The following is a 22,434-nucleotide window of genomic DNA, read 5'->3' as shown; positions in this document are numbered from 1 at the left end:
TCGCCACCCTTTTTCTTAATTTAGCAAGGTGGTTGGCTACTCCATACATACTGACTTAAGTAGAAAATTAACAAGTACTCCCTCCAACCGATAATACTTGTCGTTTGGGGATTCTTCAGATAGTCCAAAAGAGCTTGACGCTTTAGAGGTTTGAAACTAATCTTGTCAGTAATGTCCCTTCATTAAGTATTGCATGCATGCACTTTTACTCCAGGCAGCATTAAGAGTAGCGTGGTAGCATTATGTGGCGAAGTATAAAAGTAACAGAAGTTCTACTTTAGTATGAATGTTCTTGTTTAAAATAATAAGTATTGCTGACCGGACGGAGTATGTAAGTTTTTCAAATAAAACCTTGAAAAAGCATTGTGGGTATCAATTAATTGAATTAAAATCAATGTTACCCATGTGTTAAAAATTGTTGTGAAAATAATTTATGGTCTAGGAAAGTTCAAAAGCATTAACCTAAGTTTAGAAGAAAAAAAATCACCGAGATAGCACAACAACCACACATCCACCGCCCACACAAGTTATTCAAGAATACTTGAAAAGCGTTGCAACTGTTTAAAACGGGAGTGCAAATGTCCTTAAACTGTTGCATCACATGATTAAATTGAATATATAAATTCACGTCCAATAGATATGTTGGGTGATTTGATTTGTGCTACTCCAATTAGTCGAATTAAAATCTATGTTTGCTATGTGACTGAACTAAGGTAAAGAGTCGGCAGCCCTGCCCATGGGTCAATTTTTGCTGTGAAAACAAATAAAGGTTTGGAAAGATTCAAAGAGCATTAATCTAGGCCTAGAAAAAATCTACGGACATAGCACAACAACTACGAATTGGTTCTACACACATAGCACAACAATCACGAATTAGCTCTCTAGCATGTTGATCTTCACGACTTAGCTAATTCAAGATTCCATAAAAACATGCTACTAGCCGTGCCCTTCAGCTCAGGCTCTATGTCTAGTTCTTAGGCATGTACTACAATGGTGCTGTTTCAGCCATCCTGTAGCATAGCTAAAATCAGCAAAATTCTGTCTCAGTGAAGAAGAGGTAGGTTGTCATATCTTATAGTACGTTTGGTTGGAGGGAATTGACAGAAAGGAATGAGAGTTTGGATGCGACAGTTTTAAAATCTATTGGTTGGTTAGTGGGCATGGGAATTTCAATGGGACAAGTAATAGAATTTTGGAGGTCCATCCATCATGTAGCATAGCAAAAATTAGCAAAAAATCGTCAAAGGGAAAACAGGTAGGTTGTCTCTTTAGAATCATATCTTATGGTGCGTTTAGTTGGAGGGAATTGATAAAACAGGAATGGAAGTTTGGATATGACAGTTTTAAAATCTATTGGTTGTAGTGGGTATGGGAATTTCAATGGGACACGTATTAGAATTCTAGAGGTCAACAACTCCCACCATTTTAAACAAGGGATAAGAATTCCTTCTTAAACTCTTTCTTAATTCTTATCACAAGATAAACAATGGATTAAGACTAAAAGTCCAACTCGCACCTCTAATTCTCATGCCTACTCCCATGTTGGTCAAACACACTATTAGATATTCATGAGGTTTGAAAGATTATAAGATAACTAAAGATCTTTACGAGGTTGTGAGGCTGCATAAAAACACGTAATATAATTATTAAGTTATGTCTACATTTAATATTTAGGGCATATTTGTTTTAGTTTTAATTGTGAGAATCTAGTCCGTTTCGTAGAATCCGTGGAAGCTTCTTCCCAATAAATTGTGAGGTTTCACAGTATAACTTGGTTCGTAGATTTTAAGAATCATCTTTTATATTATAACTGTTTATTTTTACTTTTGCTTTTTAGCCTAAAATCTATAATTAAAATAAAAAACAATCAGAGCCTTAAAGACCTATTCTACATCTTTTGGTTGTAAGTGAAGTATTTCCGCTCTCATGGTGGCTAGAATGTTCTAGTCCACTAAGCAAAGCCAGATCCCCACTGTTTTCCTCCTCAAACCAGCAACCATCCATTTCCCTCCACGCAGCCGCGATGGCCGCTCCGGCCGGCACCCCCACCCCTCCGCCTGTGCCATCGGAGTCGACGACCGCCGCCGACCCGAAGCTGCCGCCGCCGCTGCCTCCTCCTCCTTTGGGCGCTGAGTCCGACGCGCCGCCAAAGAAGCGGAAGCTGGAGGAGGTGGGGTTTCACCACTCGCCGTACCACACGATCAGAGCAACCGTCGCCAACCTCCGCCGCCGCTTCCTTCAGGTGCCCACTCAAAACCCTAAAAATTTTCGAGTGCCATTCAGCGATAGCAGCAGCAGCTAGCTAGCTACCACGATCATATCCTAATGCAACATGTAGGATTTTTTTCCTTGCGATGTTTCAGGGTAGAGCACTGGAGGTAGTATTGTGTTCGTGAATGGAATTGCGGAAGTTTTCATCGACGCTTGAATAGAAATGTTTGTGCTGAGGTTCATAGTTCATACGGGTCCTTAGGCGGGTGCTGTTTCTAGTTGAAATTTTCCGGTCTGTTGAGGATGCTTAGGCGGGTGCTGTTTCTGGTTGAAATTTTCTTGTCTGATGATGACAAGTGCATACTAAAACTAAAAGGAAATTAGAGTTCAAGGATGGAGGTGGTCTTAAATGATCAGGTTAACCCACCATCTTTGTGTGTATTTCATTGTCGATTTGTGGTATTGTGCTATATTTTTTTAAGAAATATATTAGTAGAAATTTTGCCAATCTGAATATCTGATATCTCTGGTGTATTGTTTGCTTGACATATCATTTATTCTGGTTAAAACAGTAATCAGTTCTAAAACGGTTCACCTTTGTTGTCATGAAGGTTTGCCAAGCAACTGATTCCCAAAAGAAAGATGCTGTTCTTGAGATCTTGAAAGGTAAGTGGTTGGCCGATCATGTTAGACAATTATGTGGAATTTCCCAGTTTATTACAGTTATCATGCTCTGCACTAGAGATAGTTTTATAGCAGAGGATTTTGAATTTAACCAAATTTCTAGCCTATCATCATTTATAGAAAGCCATATTGCTCTCTGTGGGTTGTGACATAAGTAAGACAGCCTCAGGTGCTGTGACATTTTTTGGTTCTTTGCAAATGTGAGTGCATAACCCTCAGTGCTGTTAACATATCTGTGATTATCAGTATGTTACAGTTCTTGATTTCTATCTATCATGTAAATTCACTGTCACATTTGATAGACTTCCACCTGATAAAACCCGACCCACCTCTCTGACATACTTTATTGTGTTCAGCACTTGGTATGCACTTATATAGAGTATTCTTTGATTACATGCTCTACTCAGAAGCAGCTGTCATTTGACACAAGTTGGTATGTATTGTAATCTGAATGCAAAAACATGAATAAAACTCTGAACTAAATTATTGTTTATCTCCAAATACAGTAATAACCAGCTTCCTTTCAAAATGCATCTGAAAAGGCCAGCAATGTTGTCCATAGTCTTGTGTGGTTTGGTGTAGAAATACTTCTTGAGCATGTGGGCCTTATATTTTTACACATATGGCTACTTGCTCATGCGTATCATGCATGCAATAAAATTCTTGAGATAATTAAATCTAACTTGTCTGCCCTCTACTCATCTTATGTCTTTCAGAGATAAAAGACGTCATGGAATTATCCAAGAAAACTCGGCTTGATCTGTCCTCTGTTGCTGAGCCTGTGAAACCATTAGTCAAACCTATAGCTAGAGCCCCCAAGGATAAGCCTGCTGGGACAATCCCATCTGCAGAGAAGAGTCAAGTTCCTCCGATAAGCCTGGCTAGCAGCTTTGTGCACAATATCAGTGGGGATGTACCATTCGAGCCTGATAACTCAGACACTGCAGCACAAAGGTTAACAGTGGAGACCAAAAAGGAGGCCAGGCCAAGTGAGATAATAGATTTTACAAAGGATCCGGGCAAGCTCCTGCAAGGGTCTTATGTTATCGGTGGATCTCCCATTGGCTGGAATTTTCTTATGTGGCCTGGAAGTAAATCAGTCTACTACGGCTTGACCAAAGCAGAGTGGTTGGCTCGTCAATCTGCAAAATGAAATTCCATACTCCTATCCCAGCAATCTAAGCACTACTTCCATCTTGGATGTTCAGAGGATAACGTAGTATTTGCTAGTAGCTGCTGTGATATAATTGAATAGTACATGACACTCCTAGCAATATGACTTCTTGAGTCTTGACACCAGAACACAGTTATTGAGGTATATCAGTATCAATAGTCTTTTGGAATGCTTTTCGTTTCACTACAGGGCAATCAGCAACAGATATCCAAAGATTTCTTTGGTATTTTAAACTGAAGAACCGAAGTGATCTTGTTGTAACGTTCAGTTCAGACTTCAGAAATGGGTACAAAGAGGAAGAAGCACTCTAAGTACATGGTAGCGCATTAGAGCTGATGTATGTTCTTGGTAGGGCCTGTTTCGTATAGCTTCTAGAGCAGTTCTCTGAGTAGAATCAAGGGAGCTATGTAAAATAGTAATTTTCAGTTTTTAGTTCTCAGGATGGAATCTGTGAAAGTGATTATCTGAAATGAATTAGATGCTGAGAGTTGAAAAAAGTAGCTTTTTTATTTACTTCTCGCACATAATTACTTAATCTATACAATTATCTTAGAGAACTACTTTTAATTACAAAATTATTTTACTTAGAGAATCACTCTCTAGAGAATTTGGATCAGATAAGTGGCTTTATCAAACAAGCCCTTAACAGCTTCCAAAGTCTCTGGCTTCCTGTGCTACGCATGCTCCCCTCATTTTTGTATCTAGTCAACCTTGCTTAACCTGTGGACCGTCCAGAGTGACTGCAGGTGAAAACTTGCACAGTTATTGTTCAAAAGCAGCAATGTTACTGCCTTACTGCCGTTACTTTGTTTTTTCTACTTTGCTCTTCTTTTTGAAGAGTAAGGTTTTCTACTTTGCTAAGCATCAAACATTGGATGGTAAAGCTGTTGAAATCTTCAGGATAAACAGAAGACCGTTCGGAATCTCTACCGTCTGAAAGCCTGACTTGCCGGTTAGAACTCAGAAAGCCAGAAGTGACTGAAAGGCGCAGTGTTGCATCACTTCCCTTCCCTTCTCGAGGAAAAGGGTTACGAAGGCCAGCTTCCATTCTCTCTCTACTCGGAGTGTGCTCGGTGTTGACGAAAGCAACGCATTTTGGGCAAAGAAACGGGCCTTCAACGCCGGAGCTCGCGATTGGGCCCTCACGGCAGATGCCGAAACAAGAAGCCCATGCGGAGGTCCCAGAGACATCCTAACGCCGCGACGTCAGGTTTCTTACCCGGCACAGGCGAAACGTGTATTTAACTGTGCGCCCGGTTCTTCCAATTTCCACCCAACGAAGCCAAAGCCTCCCCCCAACGCTGCTCCGCTCCGGCGGCGAACCCCGCTGACCCCGCCGAGGCCGGCGACCGCGCTGCGGGCTCTGATCGCCCCGCCGCCTCGCCCCGTGCCTACCTGGTATCTGCCGCAGCAGCAGCCGGCCCGGCCTCCCCGTCGGCGTCTTCTGATCCAGCCGCGTCGCGCGACATCTCGTCGGGCGAGTCCTATCCCCGCCGCTGCCCAGGAACGAGGCGTCTCCAAGCCCTGAGGTGAGCACCCCCCCCCCCCCATCCGGCGACGCGAATTCCGTTGGTTCCGATGGTTGCTTTGCGGGGGCGGCGTCCCAGATTCGCGCCACCGGCTCCGTCGAAACCCTAGATGCGACATTCTTCGCTTCGCGTATGGAGCGGGATTTGTGCGATTAGGTGGTTGGGCTATGGTTTGAACCCCTTTGCCGAAGGATTTTTGTGTCAATCGTTGCAGTTTTGATGTGTATTTGGTCCCCAATTGGATGCTTGATTGGTTCACCATGACCATTGTCCGAAAAGTTCATGGCAACCTTTGCTAACTTATGGAAGTTTCTTGCTGTGATTCAGGGAAATTCAGGGATTTTAAGACTGATACGACGGGATCCTGGTGCAAATGAGGGGATACGAGTATGAAACCAATGTAAGCTTTACCAAACACTTCATTCTGTTTATCTTCGACCATTTATGATACGTTAAAACAGTAGAAATGACAGTTTAGGTGAGATTAGTAGGGTGTTCATTGAATGGGGAAAACTTAGAGACTACAGTAACGTCATTTGTGATGTGTTCAGAGGTAGATGTAGTAGTTCTAACTTCTAATAAACAAAGAGGGGGCCGACTGGTGGCGGGATGGCAGGAGGAGGCGGATCCGGCTGGGGGAAAGCCGACTGGCAAAGAGGAAGAAGGAGAAAGCCGACGGGAGAAAAAAATTGCGGGTAGATTAGAGTTGGGATGAGTTGCTGCGTCTCTTAAGGAAAAACTAGGTTTAATACCATGTTAGGAATAACAACTTGTATTCCATGGAGGTTATAGGCCAGTATATATACATGTACATGTGAGCAATATGCAGAAAGCCCCTTATAGCATGAGGATATTACACATGCACAATATATAACAGTAAATATCTTTAACAGTAACGTTGTAACAATGACAATGTTTGTGTAGGGTTACCATCGGGCAGTGGAGGATGACTACGAAGATGAATACTATGATCAAGATGAGTATGAGGAGGAAGGTTCAGGTGCTGGGGAGGAGTATGTTGAGGAGGAAGAGCCTACAGAGGGACAGAAGGAGATCCTTGAATTGAGAGAACGATTAAAGGAGCAGATTAGGCGAAAGGCACAGGCTTCTGGTGCCAGCACAGCTGGCCGCTCATCTTCTTCACATAATAGAATACCTCCAACCAGGGACAAGTAAGCATGTTTGATATACCTATTCCACATTCCTCATCAGCTTTTTTTTTCCATAGTAAAAAATTGCTCTTTGAGCTCACGCCATTCAGAAAATTTCAGACTTGCATGGGAGGTACTTGTTCCCTCCTTAAATGTCTCCTTTTATAGAAATATGAAAAGTTTGCATAGCCAATTGGTTGTTATACTCTTTCTTGATAAATTGTTTGCCCTTAGTGATCACTTATTTAGTTTGAGTGTGGTTTTGGTGATGGTGAGCCAATTTTCATTTAAATTAAGTCAGGTGCAATCAGTATTTGATAAATATGGGGAACTTTCTCTTCTTTATTTTTTTTATAAAAATGGCTAGAATCACTTCTACACTTTATGCAGCTGTTTTTTTTTCTTTTGCATTTCCTGCCTTGACTGCTTCTACATATCTAGAGTTCTTCAATGCGTACATTTTTGTGTAGATTTGGCTCCTTCTTTGGGCCATCCAAGTCGGTGATTTCTCAACGAGTGATTGAAGAAAGAAAATCAATGAAAGAACTGCATAGCACAGTCTCAAGAGATCCAAGATCTTCTGGAGTATGTAATGCTACACGTAATCCTGATTGTCGCTGAACAAACATTAAATAATCATACTTTTTTTTTTTGTAGAGGGACATTCCATCGTCCTCTAAAGTGCAAAGTAAAGGAAATGGACTTAAGCATAAACCAAAGATTGTTAATGAGGTATAAAGAATTTATATTCACTGCATTTTTTTGCATGTTCACTATACAGCCTATACTGAACCTGAAATGATGTATTCACGACATAGCAGCTGCAATTTCCAGGCAAAGAAGAAGGCTGAGGCACTTAAGGACAATCGGGATTATTCATTTCTACTCTCAGATGATGCTGACCTTCCATCCTCTCCAAAGGAGAAGCCTGCAGCTAGATATTCGTTGATTCAGAAGTCTGGTGAGTTTGTACTTTGATTTCATGAAACAAGGTGTTCAATGTTTCTCAATAGGGAAATGCTGATCGTTGATTTCTGGATATTGAAGATCGTGAGGTGATGCATTCAGCAGTAAAGGGCAAGGCACCAACGAGTCAACCTGCACGGTTGTCAAATGGATATGGATCTAAGAACACATCGTTAACGCAAAGGCATGCTGAAGGTAAGGTAGATTCCATGAGAAAGGAGGCTTTCTTAAATAGAGAAAGGGCTGTTTCACGTGACAGTGGGAGGATGCATAGTATTGTCAGAAATGGATCCAACCAGGCCAATACAAGCAAAACTGCAAGCCAAAAGCTTCCAAGCAAGGGCCCTATTGCTAATAAGCATCCTTCCAAGGATGTGAATGATCTACCTATGAGGAAGAGCAGTGTAACCTCAAGACACCATATTTCAGAGATTGAGAGACCAAAATCCTCGCAAAGTCAGAGGATACAGTCAGCTGGTCAGAGACCACAGCATTCTTCCCATGGTCAGAGGCCACAACAGTCGGTGCAGCAGAGGCCACAACAGTCGGTGCAAAGTCGAAGGCCACAGCAGGTGTCACAGGGTCAGAGGCCACAGCAATCGTTGCAGAGTCAAAAGATGCAACAGTCGTTGCAAAGTCAGAGACTGCACCAATCCTCACATGTTCAGAAATTGCAATCCTCGCAAACCCACAGACCACAGCCGCAAAGTTACAGGTCTCAGCCGTTGCCAGGGCAAAGGCCACTTTCTTCGCAGGGTCAATATTCAGAGCAAAAAAGAATTCACACAAATGATAGAGTAAAACAAGTAGAAAGGCAGATTCGGCCTCCCTCGAAACCCATGGTAATATTTATGAAAAAAATATCATGTGTAGTTTTCTTCGTTCTTTCAATGATATGCCACACATTTTTCTTGTATATTGGTGGAACCTCATTTGGACTGAATTTCTGTTGTTTTTCTTTCTTTTTTTCCCATTTTGTCTCTCTTTGTGCCTGCAGCCATCTCGCCCAATCTCTTCCAATGGAACTCGTGATGACCATGCAAAGAGAAAGCAAGTGGCAAAAAGAAGATTTGATGAAGATGAAGAGGAGGATGACCCCCTTGCAATGATCAGAAGTATGTTCAGGTATTGTACTTGATAAACTTATTCTATCTTGTCATTGATGTCCAATTTGGGTCAGTGTTTGTGAGCTTCAAGCTCTACATGAGTTGGCATGTTGTACTGAACATGGTTGCCAGACTGAGCGTACCAAGCATTGCTCGATTGCAATGACTGTTCAATAATGTTTGCTTATAGATAATCAGATTCTAATTTGGCCTCATCTGCAGGTATGATCCTAGTAAATATGCAGGCAGAGATGAGGATGATAGTGACATGGAAGCGGATTTTGCTACTATAGAGAGGGAAGAGAAAAGAAGGTATCGATTTTTCGTTCTGATTTTATTTGGATAGTATGGTTATTTTTTGGCCAATATATCGAATACAGTATATGCTTTATACACAAGATTTTGCACTGCTCACACATTTGACTAAGATAAATTAGTATCAGAACGAGCCATTTGTTGGGTTTGTTATGTGTACGGTGCCACTCAATGCCATGCTAGGGTCAAGTTCTTGTGCCATCTTACATTCATGGTTCACAAACCAGTACAACATGGCGTATGCATTGCCAAGCATGTTAATAATTTGCATTCTTTGGGTCTTCTCTGTCTGAATGTCCTCAATTTTGTATCTTATTTACTTTTGTTTTTGCCTCCTTTTTAGTGCGAGGATTGCAAGGCAAGAGGATGAGGAACAACTCCGCCTGATTGAGGAAGAAGAGAGACGTGAGCAGGAGAGGAAGAGGCGAAAGATGGCACGTGGCCGATAGCAGCTGAGTAGCTCCAATATATTTGTGATCTTTTGGATGTTATCACTGCAGAGGCTTGAACACAAGCCATGATCGAACAGACCGGCACTTCGCCGGCAATTTGGATCAACTGGTGCGTTGCGGACAACAGCGAGCATAGTCGTGGGGATTCTCATGAGACAAATCAAGAGAAAAAAACGGCAGGCTAGCAACGCTGGCATGTCTTGCGTAACTGCAGAATGTTAGTCGTAGTGGTTCTAGTTCCTGAAGCTGATATGGACCTTAGTTCTCCCTAGGGTGTCAATGTTTTCCAACGTTGCAGCGCCTCATCACATTGCTGAGTGACTGTACATGATTTCTTCTCATTATACTGATTCGTTCTGTTAGCCACCTAAAGATGCCAAATCCAGTGGCACCTCTTTCGAATTTGTTTGGGTGAGCAGTGTTGTAATAAACAATGTATTCCAGGTTTCACATGTAGTTTTGTCCATCAGGTCCGGCGAACATTTACTCTTTTGTCAGCTTCTGGAGAGGAGGCTAAAGGTCTACAAGCTGGTTCGCATTGCATGTGCACAGGTGCGCCTCCCTCTTGGTATTTCCCGGTCTGGTCCGGAGCCAACCCCATGTTTCGAGGTGTTTCCATGTTGGAAACGGGACGAAACTTGCGGCGGACCGGAAGTCTGTATACGAGTACGGGACTAGTGCAGGTTGAATACGGATACTACTACATTTGTATCTGGATAATGCCGCAACATTGGCTGTACTACCCTGCACGTGGCATTGATCAACGAAGGAAGCTCGAATCCGATTCATGTTGGTGTTCGTGTTCGTCTCCAGTCAGGTTGGCTGACAATAAAAAGCTGCAGCGTACAAATTCATGGTTTCGCAGTCCAATAAGGTCTCCGACGTATCTCACGTGCCGTCGTCTATATGGCAGGAGACGACAAGAAAGGCAAGTACCCGGTGGGGTTCCGATTCAAGCCGACGGAGGATGAGCTTGGAGCACCACCTCCTCCCCAGGCTGCAGGGAAGGCCGGCCGTGCCCAACGACGCCATCATCGAGGCAAACGTGTACGAGTGTGATCCGGAGATACTGATTAACGGTAAGCATGACCTGACCCTGTTGTTAATGTTAGATAACAAGTAGGCTATGTTAGAACAAATTAAAATTTCTCTACCGTATTTAATTAGAAAATCATAGATCGTTACTGCTAGATGTGCAGTACAGTAGAAGAAGAGTCGTGTGTGTCCACGAAGAGAAAGTAGTTGATCACGTCGTAGTGTCCTTGTCACCAATCAACACCGCAACAACGACAACAGTGTCTCCACGGTATCCACATATACATAGATGAAACGTTATACGCCTGTGTGGTAGTATCGCGCTCGGCTAGGGTTTCGTATGGAGTTCGGGAAGAAGTAGCGGTCAGGTTATTTTGGGTCGAATTTATACGTTTACGGCCTTGCCTCTTCTTATATAGAGCACACTAATATGTCTTTAATCACATTAAAATCTATCACGACTCTAAAGCGTAATTAACCTTTAATCATATTAAATTCCACCACCAGACCTAATCTGCATATCCGATCGTCTTTTAAGACATATCACCAACAGTTAATTCCGATTTCCTTTCTACTCTAAGTATGTAGCACCTGGCTCGCTGGCTTGTTTACAAGTCTAAGTTGTGGCCAGTCTTTTACACGTGTAAAAAAAAGTTTTTTACTCTTGAAAAAAAGTCAAATTGTAAAAATCCACTTACAAGCTAGGGGATTCAAATTCCCAGATGTATCTCAATTCCTTATGGCCTAACAATTGTAAGTCATATGTGTTCTCAAATACCCCTATATGTCCGTTGGCCTCTCTTGCCTTCACCTAAATGGTTCACTTGCCAAGACAAGCTCGTCTACGAGTGTTCTAAGAGTTTGGTGCGGCGACCGTCGAGATTCGCTACCGTCATCCTTTATGATTTTTCCATTCGGATGAGCTCCATTACAATTTTTTTGTGTACGGAGCATCCCTCGATCTACCGCCTGGGCCCGGCCAAGAACGAGACGAAGACCAAGTGGCTGATGCAGGAGCTCACCGTCCCGGAGTACCAGATAAAGATCCGCGGGAGCGGCGGCAATCCCAGCAACAGCATGTTCGTCAGTTTCGAGACGTCTTATCTCTGCTCGTGAACAATTGTTCGCATCTATATACTTCTATTTCGAAGTGTTTTTGCTGCCACTATGTACCTGGTTAGTACAGTTGCTAATCGTTGTCGTCGTCCTAACTTGAGAGTAGTTGCATGCATGCAGTTGGACAAATAAGTCATGTGCAAGATTTACAAGAGCCCGTTGCGAAAATGGAGCAAAGATGAGGAGGGAAACACCAGCTCCGCGTGCGAGGAGGTGCCGAATTCGTCACCGTCCGGGCCGGCGCCGGAGAGCAGTAGGTAGACAGCAGCGCGGACGCCATCGAACAGAAAGGCGGGAAAGAGGCCCGTGGAGGAGCGGCCGGACGGGCACGCCATCACGCCGAAGCGGGCTCCCCAGCCGAACCTGACTCTGAGACCGGCAGCGCCGATGAACGGTGGAGGCGGCGGCGGCGGTATGCAAGCGCCGCCCGGAGCCGGAGCAGCAGGGTACTACGGCGTGCCAGGGCAGCCAGCACCAAGGCCACGGCCCCCGTGGATGTATAACTGCCTGCAGGGGCCAGTGCAGCGGCCAACGCTGATGTACAACGGCCGAACGGTAGTGGTGCAATACAGCGGTCCGGCGCCAGTGAAGGGGCAGCCGGGATTGAGGCTATGCCCGTCGCACCGGGCCGCCGCCCCCGCCCCCAGCTGTCCTGGTCGGACAATGCTGATGCGGCCCCCGAACCTAGCGGGCGGCCAAATGTTTCCGCCGCCGTCCGTCCCGCGACCTCCACCGCAGCAGCAGCCGAAGCAGATGGACGACAAGAACAAGCACCGAGTGATCACGCAATTGTTAGCTGCACTGAAAGAACAAGGGAGCTCCGCTTGCGCAGCGCAGCAACAGAGGCAGTAGGCCTGGGCATTCGGTTTTTTCGGTTTGTACGGTTCGGTTTTTTCGTGTATGAATATTTCGGTTTTTTAAGAATGAAAACCGAAGTTCCTGTAAAAGTTTGAAAAACCGCCAATTTCGGTTTCGGTTTTCACTGTTTGGTTTTCGGTTTTCACTGTTTCATCTGAACTGAAGGCATCTAGCAGACACATCAGGCAGCAGCAAAAACCAGTACCAGCATCCAACTTGATGGCAGTACAGAGGTCAGTAATAACAGGAATGCAACTATGCAAACGAAGATCACTTGATCAGTACAGTTCCGATCACTCCAACTGTCTAACAGACCAACATGCCAAGAAACACTCAAAATACAGAACCAAGGAGAGATCCAGACCAGCAAGGCAGCAACAAGCCAGCAGGCGAACAATCAAAACTCGGAACTTCAGAAGGCAGTAGCTGAACTCGGACTCGGACTCAGAACTCATAATCAGTGTGATATGTCAAATGTTCAAATGATGAAATGAACTTGAGAACTTCAAGCTGGACACTAAACTACTAAAGTATGCAGAACGAAGTTGAGATATTATCACATATTCACAATTTCACATATTCACATTGGTCGGTGATCACTTGACTACTTGAGATAATATCACATACTCAAATCAACATTGAACAATAGTCAATAACTCATTAGAACACTTATCACATATAATGGCTTCATCACAAACAGATCATATCACAGAAACAGATTCAGATCACACAAACAGATCAAGATTTCAGATAATGAACACTTGAACAAACCAATAGATCATGCCATACAAACACTCAAAACAGACTGATACATGGACATATTAAGATTTAAGAGTCACACAAGCAAACATATCACAATTTAAGTCTGACACATCACAATTATAGCCTTGCAAATAACAGCCAAACAATTAAAGTCTAAGTCTTGCAGATCACAGATCACACAAACAGAAATTAGAAATAGATCACAATTAAAGATTTAGGAGTTTGCCATGCCACCAAGTTCAGCTAACAGATCATTGCAGATTTGGAGAGAGATCATTTCATAAATCATCATGGGTGCTGGCCGAGGCTGTCTTGGTCTTAGACTTGGACGTGGAAGAAATTGCCATGCCACCAAGTTCTACAACAAGTGCTGAAATACAAATCAAGCAAGCAAACAAAGTTAGTTCATGAATAAAGAATCAAATGTATCATAAGGAACATGGATAAATAACTGATTGACCTTCAAGTTTGGCTAATTCTTCGGTGTTCTCTTCAACACTAAGAGTAGTGGATCCTCGAATCCAATCATTTGCACACATCAGGCGCTCAACCATCGTCAGTGTGAGTGAGCTCGTAAAGTTATCACAGAGAGTTAGTTCATAGAAGTGCTGAAGAAAATCAGCCATCTTCTTTGCATTTTCCCAATCTGATTTTGCAGAAACTCTTGGACCATGCTCACCATCTAAATCAAGCCTATAGTATGGATCTTCATCCATGTACCTTTCAAACATCTTTTCATAAGGTTGTGCAGCAATTAACATAAGGTAAGTAGAATTTCACCTAGTGCAAATATCTAGGGATAAAAAAGCTTTGCTGTCTGAACTCATTAAGCATTAAGCGTACTTTAATTTTAGTTTCAAGCTCTTTCTCTGTCTGAACTCAAAAGTTCTGGATTGAACTCAGAAGTTTCGAATTGAACTCGGAACTTCTGATGAACAGTAATTTTGGAACTTCCTATAAGCAGCAATTTCAGAACCTCTAGATGAACAGTAATTTAGAACTTTTGATTCGAGTTTTGTTGCATATCTTGCTATGTTTGAATAATCTTTGCCACATCCTAGGATTATAGCATTCATACTTTTTTAGGGTGATTCTACACTAGTTAAATCTAGTATATTTAGGATTTTTACTTGTGAAAAATCCATTAGTTTATTTTTCGCTGCAAGTTTAGACCAACAGTAAAGGGGATAATTTTTTGTAAAAACGTGTATTCACCCCCCTCTATGCGACATCATTGTCCTTTCAATTAGTATCAGAGCTAATTCTCTCTTTTAGGGCTTTATCGTCTAGAGAGTAAATATATCGACTAGTGAATTAGTGCACATAGATTCACTCTTATTAGATGACTCTAATTATTTCGAGTGGAGTACTCACATGCTGCATAATTTCATGACCATGGGTCCTCATATAGAGCGAGTTGTAGATGTAAGTATTTCTCCTCCTAGTGGCATCTTGCTATCACCCGAAGAGGAAGATAAATGCCTACATCTTAATGCTCAAGCTACTAATGTCTTATTTGATGCCATGAGTATAGATGTTGTTAAATTCATCATGCCACTTGAAGACGCTGATCTTATTTGGATTACTCTTAAAGAAAGATATGACAAGCCCAAATATGATGAAAAAGAACTTTTTTCGAAAACGTCATTTGTGGAATGCTCTACTACATCATCACATCATTAAAGGTACCAAGTGACTTCCTCCCTTGTCCAAGAGAATGTCACTTTGTCATCCACCTCACCAATTGACAAATCCGAGCAAAGTAATTGACAAACCTGAAGGCCCCCTTCACCAAGCATGCGCACGCGACTGGGCACGCTTAAGCGCCGTCGGTGAGACCAAGGCCCGTGGGATTCCACGGGTGGCAAAGCCAGGGATGCCAATTGGTCGCATTGGCGGTGGTGCAGCGAAGCCGACAATAGGGAGGGGGCGTTTCCACCGACGGGGCCGGGACGGAGACGGTGAGAAACATCGACGAGGAAGATCTGGCCGCGGATGCCTGTGAGGAGATTCCGGCCACGGGCGCCGGTGAGGGAGTCGCGGCCACGGTCACCGACAATGGGGGCGTAGCCACATATGCTGGTGGACAGGATCTGACCATGGTAGTTGGCTAGGAGGGCGCTGATGACACTGCATGGAGGAACTGTGTTGCAGTGTGCTCGCAATGTCGTCGGTCCGTGCACCTAGTAGCAGGCGAACCCATGGATCGGGCAGCATGATGCCGAGGACATCACTATTATAGGAGGTCACCGGCGATGGCGGAGTCCGAAGGAGCAGCCGAGGGGACGAGTGGCGTCATAGGTGGGGGCACAGCCTACTAGGTTGGCCGCTGAGCCGCACGGAGTGCAGCGCGGAAGATATGGGCAGAACCATACCAGTCAAGGTGTATGTCGTGCCGAAGAAGATGCGCATGGCTAGTGTGACCACGACGATGGTAATGGATGTTCCGATGATGACAAACACAGTGAACCGGCGAGATGGGACGAATGTGACAGAGGATTGCCGCTTCCAGGGCCAGCTGGGAGCGAAGAACATCTTTGTGCTTACCGCGAGATGGGATCATGCGTCATCTGTGCAGAGGCCTTCATGCCTCTAGTGTTCTTAGTGTGGTGTGGCTGATCAGACTCAGTAGAGCATGAGTGCGTGATAACATATTATAGTATAAATGGAGATAGAGTAGAGACAATAGAATGTATGTAAAAGTTCTCATCTTCTCATTGATTCATATTCCATTTTATACATGGTGTAGGGACATGATGGTGTCCGTTGGGAAGATATTCTTTCCGGAATGGACACATTTTGGCTAACTAGTATGATAAATACTTGGCAGTGGTTGATCAGGCAACTGTTAAGCAGTTGCCATTTGGTTCTGATCATTTGTGTTGTAACATAGAGATCACCGAACACGGTTTTTTTAAGCCGAGCTGTCTATGCTGCGAACCTTCCCGTGAAGGCAAAAAAGAAAACGATCGCATTCGACCGAGCACAGAATGTTCCACGCATACCGCGTTGCAGCTAGCTAGGAGCCTAGGACCAGGAACGGTCTCTTGGGTCAGTCAACACATGCCGCCACTGGAACGTGAGGTTGCCAGTTGGTCAAGTAAGTGCTGCGCGCATGTCACCTCTGGATCTGGGAATGCGAGGTGTATGTCCATATATACATGGAGCTAGCCGACCGTGCAAGGCCATGCCACCATAAACAAATTAATCTCCATGGAATCCGTTGCCATCGTGGCGGTGCCGTTCCCGGCGCAGGGCCACCTGAACGGGATGCTGCACATGTCGCTGCTGCTCGCGTCGCGGGGGCTCCCCGTGCACTACGCGGCGCCGGGGCCGCACGTCCGCCAGGCACGCGCGCGCGTGTACGGCTGGGATCCACGGGCCCTCAGCTCCATCGAGTTCCACGGCTTCGAGGTCCCCGCGTACGCCACCCCGCCGCCGGACCCGGCCGCACCATCGCCGTTCCCGTCCCACCTCATCCCCATGCACGAGGCCTTCGTCGCCGGCGCGCGCACCCCGGTCGCCAGCCTCCTTAAGAGGGTATCCCCGCACCACCGCCGCGTCGTCGTCCTTTACGATCGCCTGAGCTCCTTCGCCGCGCCAGAGGCGGCGCGGATCCCCAACGGTGAGGCGTTCTGCCTGCAGTGCGTGGCCGCTTCATACGACTCCGCGTGGACGGACGCCGGGCAGCGGCTCCTGCGTGCGCACGGCCTAGACGTCCCGCCCGTCGACGCCTGCATGGCCAAGGAATTCGTGGAGTACATAGTTAGGACGCAGGAGGACGGCCATGGTCCGGCCGTCCCCGGATTAGTCATGAACACGTGCCGTGCGATCGAGGGTGAGTTCATCGACGTGGTGGCCGGTGATCCGGAATACCGAGGGAAGAAGCTCTTCGCCGTCGGGCCGCTAAACCCACTGCTCGACGCGACCGCACGGACAGAGGGACAGACGCGGCACGATTGCCTGGACTGGCTCGACAAGCAACCGCCGGCGTCGGTGCTGTACGTGTCTTTCGGCACGACGTCGTCACTGCCGGCGGAGCAAGTCGCGGAGCTTGCTGCGGGGCTGCGCGACAGCAAGCAGCGGTTCGTCTGGGTTCTGCGCGACGCCGATCGCGGTGTTGTACACGAGGAGTCCGGTTGCGAGAGCCGGCACACGAAGCTGCTTTCCGAGTTCAGCAAGCAAACCGAAGGCACGGGGCTGGTGATCACCGGGTGGGCGCCGCAGCTGGAGATCCTGGCGCACGGCGCCACGGCGGCGTTCATGAGCCACTGCGGCTGGAACTCGACCCTGGAGAGCCTGAGCCACGGGATACCGATGCTGGCCTGGGCCATGCACTCCGACCAGCCGCTGGTCGCGGAGCTGGTGTGCAAGTACCTCAAGGCCGGGATCCTGGTGAGGCCCTGGGAGAAGCACAGCGTGGTGACACCTGCAAGTGCCATCCGCGAGGTGATCGAGAAGGCGATGGTCGGCGATGAAGGTTTGGCCGTGCGGGAGCGGGCCAAGGCGCTCCGCGAGTCCATCCGCGCCTCGGCGGCCGAGGGCGGGTCCTCGCGTAAGGACCTCGACGATTTCATTGCTTACATAGCAAGATGAATACTACTACATGCTGCGGTGCAATGTGTTGTTAATCATGTCTGGTGTGCGTGTGCGTGTGCTGACTGAATGGATCGAGTCACCGCACGGACTTGGTTCAGCTCGGTTTGGCGTGTGAGTTCAGGAAACGGGCGTGTTTCAGTTAGCGCGTGCGTGTGTTCAGGCTGACAGAAGACTGGGCGGCCGTAGCTGAGAAATCGGTCGAGTGGGCGCCAAATTCGGTCAAGCCGGTGTATGGAGATCGTGTAATCGTGTGAGTAAGCCTACGGGCCAATAAATAGAAAAACCAAAAAAAAGAGGGGAGACCCCACAAAAACACTGTTGCGTGCTGCTCTGAACTCTTAATCCTGATTCCACTGTTCATCATCTGATACATGTTCTGAACTTCGTCAGGCAGTGAGCATGAGCGCGATTTGATCCCAACACAATGCGTCTTCGTTTATCTTTGAAGTTCGATTTAAGTTTTCGTGGTGAGTTGATGGCATGAGGGAAGTGTAAAGTAGTATTGCCTAGTGACACAATGTTGCCATCAGATACAAGTACTCAAGGACCATAATTCAAAGAGTAAAACTACGATGGCGGATCCGTCGTCGTCTAGGTCATGGACTTTACCAGCTCGACATACTCCGGCGGCAACTTCTCCGATGAGGTTGTCGGCGAACTTTTCAGGCGGATCCATTTTCGACGCCGATCATGATTCAAATTTGAATTCGTATAAGGTCAAGGACCAGGCTTTGGTTTTGTGGCTTGGGCCCAAAACCAAGTTTAGGCCCACAGCAGGGCTGGTTTCCCTTTTTGCCAGGACCGGAAGGGTGAAGAGCAAAAACCCTAGAGCGCCGACATCGTCGCTGGTCCCATCTCGACGAGATAGTCGTTCTTACGCAGAGGTCGTGCGTGTGGACGTGGATGGTGGGGGTGCGAATCAAGGAGGTCAGTGGTCTGCTGCGTATGGCACTGGAAGGGGCATTGCGAGATGTGGAGGTCAGGCTGGCTTCCTTGGTCGTGGTGGTTTCCACCATGGATATGGTGCCGGCTACAACAACATCGCCTACTCCGGCAGCTACAACAACATAGCCTACTCCAGCGGCCGTAGCGGCTTCAACGCCGGCTATGGTGGACGTGGGGGTGGGCGGTATTCGCGTCACCCGCGCAGACGCTTTGGTAACCGGGGAGGAAGAAGTGGAGGATTCGATGGAGAAGCCGGTGCAAATGTGACATCCACTGGTGTCGCTGCTGGCCAGCCAATGCATCCAGCAACGATGGTTGGTGCACAGAAGGCTGGTGGCCCTCCACCGGCTGCAGCTACAGGTTCGTATACTAGGGCATTGGAACAAAACCCTTCAGCCCAGGATCGTTCTAGTGCTGAGGGTGGTGGCTAATCTAATATGGCTAAAAGGCATGAGCACTACTGACTGCAGCTATGGGACAAGGGGTGACACCACAAGCTGCTGCCATGGACATGCCAGAATCATCTGCACAAGGTGCAGCAAAGGAGGTGAATAAGCCTAAGCCTTACTGCTTTCGGTGTTTTTCAAAGGGGCATACGATAACTAAATGTGTTGATGTACTTTTCTGTGACATTTGCGGAAGTAATGAGCATGTCACACATAAGTTCCCTCTTCTAAAATTAACCAAATTAGTGGCAATTCCTTGAGGATATGCAGTAGAGGGATTGGAGTTTTAATATATCCCACACACGGCAAGCTAGAAGACTAAAATTGAGTCCAAGACTGCTTTGGTGAAAGTAATTGAAGGCTCTATGACTGCGGCTAATGTCACAATGGAGCTGGAAAGGTTAATCCCAGGTAAATGGAAATGGGTTGTGCAAGAAAATGGGAACAACACTTTTAAGACTATCTTTCTACCAAAGGCTTAGTTAATGCGGATGGTGGAATGGGGAGTTGTGTAGGCCAAATCTCAAAATGTCAAGATGGTAATTGAGGAGAGGGACACATGTAATGAAGTAAAATATATTATGCCAAAAGTGTGGGTACAATTCAGGGGATTAACTAAGAAATTAAGGGAGTACCTAACCGTCTGGGCAGTGAGCACTATTTTTGGTGCCACACAAATGGTGGATATGGTGTTCACAAGGAAGCATGACATTGCTCGCATGCAAGTGGCAGTGCTTGATCCAAGTTTAATCCCTGAATACATGGATGTAGTCATTGGTGATTATTTGTATGAACTCCAGTTCAAAGTAGAGGAGTCAGGTATGGCAGGAAATCCGAAGGCCATGGATATGAATGACAACATTGTTGACAGGGAGGACAAAGGAAATGAGGAGCAAACTGAACCAAAAAATAAACAAGGGGAGAAGTCTAGCAAAGAAGAGAGGTCACATGAGAATTCAACCATTTTTCCTAGCAACTCCAAGTCCAATTGCAGCAACTCCAGACTGGCAAACTTGTTTGTTTTAGGTGTTCATGTGCCCAACCGAGTGCAAGACTTTTGCCCAGCAGCAAAATGGTTGTTTCCCCTAATGGAAAGGCCTTGGTTGGGCTGTCCATCCCAGCAGGGGCGATGGGGAACGGACCAATGGCGCAGAAGGATGACCACATGACGCAGGAGCTTGGACTGGTGGATCGGACTGAGCTGATGGCAGCTGTTGGCGCTGATGGCGCTGATGCACAGCTCTGTCGGTGAATGGAGTGGCCATGCCATCGTGCAGAAGCAAGCGGAGAGCAGCTACTGCTAACCAGGACTCATTGGAGTGTGCTGCCCGCCTCAAGGCGAAAAGGGATTTGGAGGAGCTGTGCATAGAAGGTAATTCTGTTGTTGATTATTTCTTTTTATCTTTTTCAAATGAGTACGTTGTTAATAATTTTAATGGTATTGGAGTGTTGATGGGTTTGGATAATGATATGATAGATAGATCTATTTCGCATGTCAAACGTATTGAGAGGTCTAGTTTTTTACCCTAACAAAGAACGTAATCATGTGGAGGTAAAGAGTTTTGGTGGCAATGTAAGGCACCTATTGGGAGATCAGGAGGAATTGTTTTAGGGGTAAACCTTGAAACTTTTGATATTGGGACAATACAGTTGGGGATTACTATGTAAAGTTTCAATTAAAGAACAAGCTGGATGGATTCCAATGGGTGCTGGTAGCTGTTTATGGACTAGCACAACCAGAATTTAAAGAATATTTCCTATCGGAATTGGTCCACATGTGTAGCCATGAAACCTTACCTATTTTAATAGGTGGTGACTTTAATATAATAAGATAACCACATGAAAAGAATAAGAATAATTACAATGACAAGTGGCCTTTTTTGTTTAATTCAATTATTGATGGTTTAAACCTTAGAGAATTGGAGATGATAGGCAGACATTACACGTGGGAAAATAATTTGGAAAACCCAACATATGAGAAACTTGATAGGATTCTAATGAGCACTGAATGGGAGTTGAAATTTCCACTCTCATCTGTTCAAGCTCTAAGTAGAGAAATTTCAGATCATACACTATTACTACTAAATACATAGGAAGCAACTCAGTTTACAAACCCACCTCTGTTCAAGTTTGAACTGAGCTGGTTGTTGCGAGAGAACTTCTTTGAGATAGTAGCGGAAGTATGGAGGAAGAAAACACATGGTAGATCCTCAATAGATAAATGGCAAGCAAAAATACATAGATTGCGACAATTCCTAAGAGGTTGGGCTAAAAATATTAATGGAGCATATAAGAAAGAGAAGGAAGAGCTTTTATGTAAATTGGAAGAATTAGACAGAAAAGCAGAGATAACTTTTTTTATCAAATGAGTCCAACCTAAAGCAATGCTTAAATGCAAGGCTAACTCAATTGCTCAGGGAAGAGGAAGTTAAGTGGCTCCAAAGATCAAAGGTGACGGATTTACTTGAAGGAGATTCAAATACGAAATATTTTCATCTAGTTGCAAATGTTAAATTCCGCAAGACAAGAATTTTCCAGTTACAACAAGATGAGGGGACCATACGTGGGGAGGAAAATCTAAGAAAATATATAACCTCATATTAAGGGTCTTTTTGGCCCCCGGAGAGTAACCATTTTACAATGGATGAGACTCGAAGGGATGATATCCCATAAGTCACTGATCTGGAAAATAAAATTCTAATAGGGATTTTCTTAGAAAAGGAAGTGCGAGAAGCGATATTCCAGATGAAACATAATAAAGCACCAGGGTCAGATCGCTTCCCAGCCAAATTTTATTAGGCTTTTTGGAACATAATTAAAGATAACTTGATGGCCTTATTTCATGATTTCCATAATGGCACATTACCCCTACACAGCTTAAATTTTGGGACAATCATTTTACTACCCAAAGGGAAGGAAGCCACAAAAATCCAGCAGTATAGACCTATCTGCTTATTAAATGTGAACTTAAAAGTATTTACTAAAGTAGTCATGAACATAATTTCTGGAGTGGCTCAACAAATAATACGTCCAACACAAACAGCTTTCATGCCAAGAAGGAACATTATGGAAGGGGTAGTAATAC

General features: G+C 45.3%; 4 protein-coding genes across 4 annotated transcripts; all 4 read left to right on the top strand.

Moving 5' to 3' along the window:
- Nucleotides 1–1,910: 1,910 nt before the first annotated feature.
- LOC133924735 (uncharacterized) lies at nucleotides 1,911–4,626 on the top strand. Its single transcript, XM_062370401.1, has 3 exons — nucleotides 1,911–2,242; nucleotides 2,823–2,877; nucleotides 3,612–4,626. Exons 1-3 carry the CDS (start codon nucleotides 2,024–2,026, stop codon nucleotides 4,046–4,048), a joined length of 711 nt encoding a protein of 236 aa, XP_062226385.1. The 5' UTR covers nucleotides 1,911–2,023; the 3' UTR covers nucleotides 4,049–4,626.
- A 683-nt stretch (nucleotides 4,627–5,309) lies between these two features.
- On the top strand, nucleotides 5,310–10,074 carry LOC133924733 (uncharacterized). Its single transcript, XM_062370400.1, has 10 exons — nucleotides 5,310–5,598; nucleotides 5,926–5,998; nucleotides 6,523–6,770; nucleotides 7,220–7,334; nucleotides 7,407–7,481; nucleotides 7,584–7,710; nucleotides 7,797–8,557; nucleotides 8,713–8,840; nucleotides 9,044–9,133; nucleotides 9,480–10,074. Exons 2-10 carry the CDS (start codon nucleotides 5,972–5,974, stop codon nucleotides 9,583–9,585), a joined length of 1,677 nt encoding a protein of 558 aa, XP_062226384.1. The 5' UTR covers nucleotides 5,310–5,598; nucleotides 5,926–5,971; the 3' UTR covers nucleotides 9,586–10,074.
- Nucleotides 10,075–10,506: 432 nt separating this feature from the next.
- LOC133923617 (uncharacterized) lies at nucleotides 10,507–13,107 on the top strand. Its single transcript, XM_062368899.1, has 2 exons — nucleotides 10,507–10,667; nucleotides 11,860–13,107. The coding sequence occupies exon 2, from the start codon at nucleotides 12,127–12,129 to the stop codon at nucleotides 12,589–12,591; it is 465 nt and encodes a 154-aa protein (XP_062224883.1). The 5' UTR covers nucleotides 10,507–10,667; nucleotides 11,860–12,126; the 3' UTR covers nucleotides 12,592–13,107.
- A 3,416-nt stretch (nucleotides 13,108–16,523) lies between these two features.
- Nucleotides 16,524–18,271, top strand: LOC133924732 (putative cis-zeatin O-glucosyltransferase). Its single transcript, XM_062370399.1, has one exon. It carries the CDS (start codon nucleotides 16,573–16,575, stop codon nucleotides 17,953–17,955), a length of 1,383 nt encoding a protein of 460 aa, XP_062226383.1. The 5' UTR covers nucleotides 16,524–16,572; the 3' UTR covers nucleotides 17,956–18,271.
- Nucleotides 18,272–22,434: the final 4,163 nt, after the last annotated feature.

This window comes from Phragmites australis, chromosome 7 (genome assembly GCF_958298935.1).
Source record: "Phragmites australis chromosome 7, lpPhrAust1.1, whole genome shotgun sequence".
Classification (NCBI taxonomy): domain Eukaryota; kingdom Viridiplantae; phylum Streptophyta; class Magnoliopsida; order Poales; family Poaceae; genus Phragmites; species Phragmites australis.
This window is presented reverse-complemented; position numbering and strand designations above follow the sequence as displayed.

What these genes read in the sequence shown, in the direction of transcription:
- LOC133923617 (XM_062368899.1), top strand. Translation starts at nt 12,127, where the DNA reads ATGAACGGTGGAGGCGGCGGCGGCGGTATGCAAGCGCCGCCCGGAGCC.
- LOC133924732 (XM_062370399.1), top strand. Translation starts at nt 16,573, where the DNA reads ATGGAATCCGTTGCCATCGTGGCGGTGCCGTTCCCGGCGCAGGGCCAC.
- LOC133924735 (XM_062370401.1), top strand. Translation starts at nt 2,024, where the DNA reads ATGGCCGCTCCGGCCGGCACCCCCACCCCTCCGCCTGTGCCATCGGAG. An exon ending in TCCGCCGCCGCTTCCTTCAG is followed by an intron (nt 2,243 to 2,822) that starts GTGCCCACTCAA and finishes GTTGTCATGAAG; the next exon opens with GTTTGCCAAGCAACTGATTC. An exon ending in TGTTCTTGAGATCTTGAAAG is followed by an intron (nt 2,878 to 3,611) that starts GTAAGTGGTTGG and finishes TATGTCTTTCAG; the next exon opens with AGATAAAAGACGTCATGGAA.
- LOC133924733 (XM_062370400.1), top strand. Translation starts at nt 5,972, where the DNA reads ATGAGGGGATACGAGTATGAAACCAAT. An exon ending in GATACGAGTATGAAACCAAT is followed by an intron (nt 5,999 to 6,522) that starts GTAAGCTTTACC and finishes ATGTTTGTGTAG; the next exon opens with GGTTACCATCGGGCAGTGGA. An exon ending in ATACCTCCAACCAGGGACAA is followed by an intron (nt 6,771 to 7,219) that starts GTAAGCATGTTT and finishes ATTTTTGTGTAG; the next exon opens with ATTTGGCTCCTTCTTTGGGC.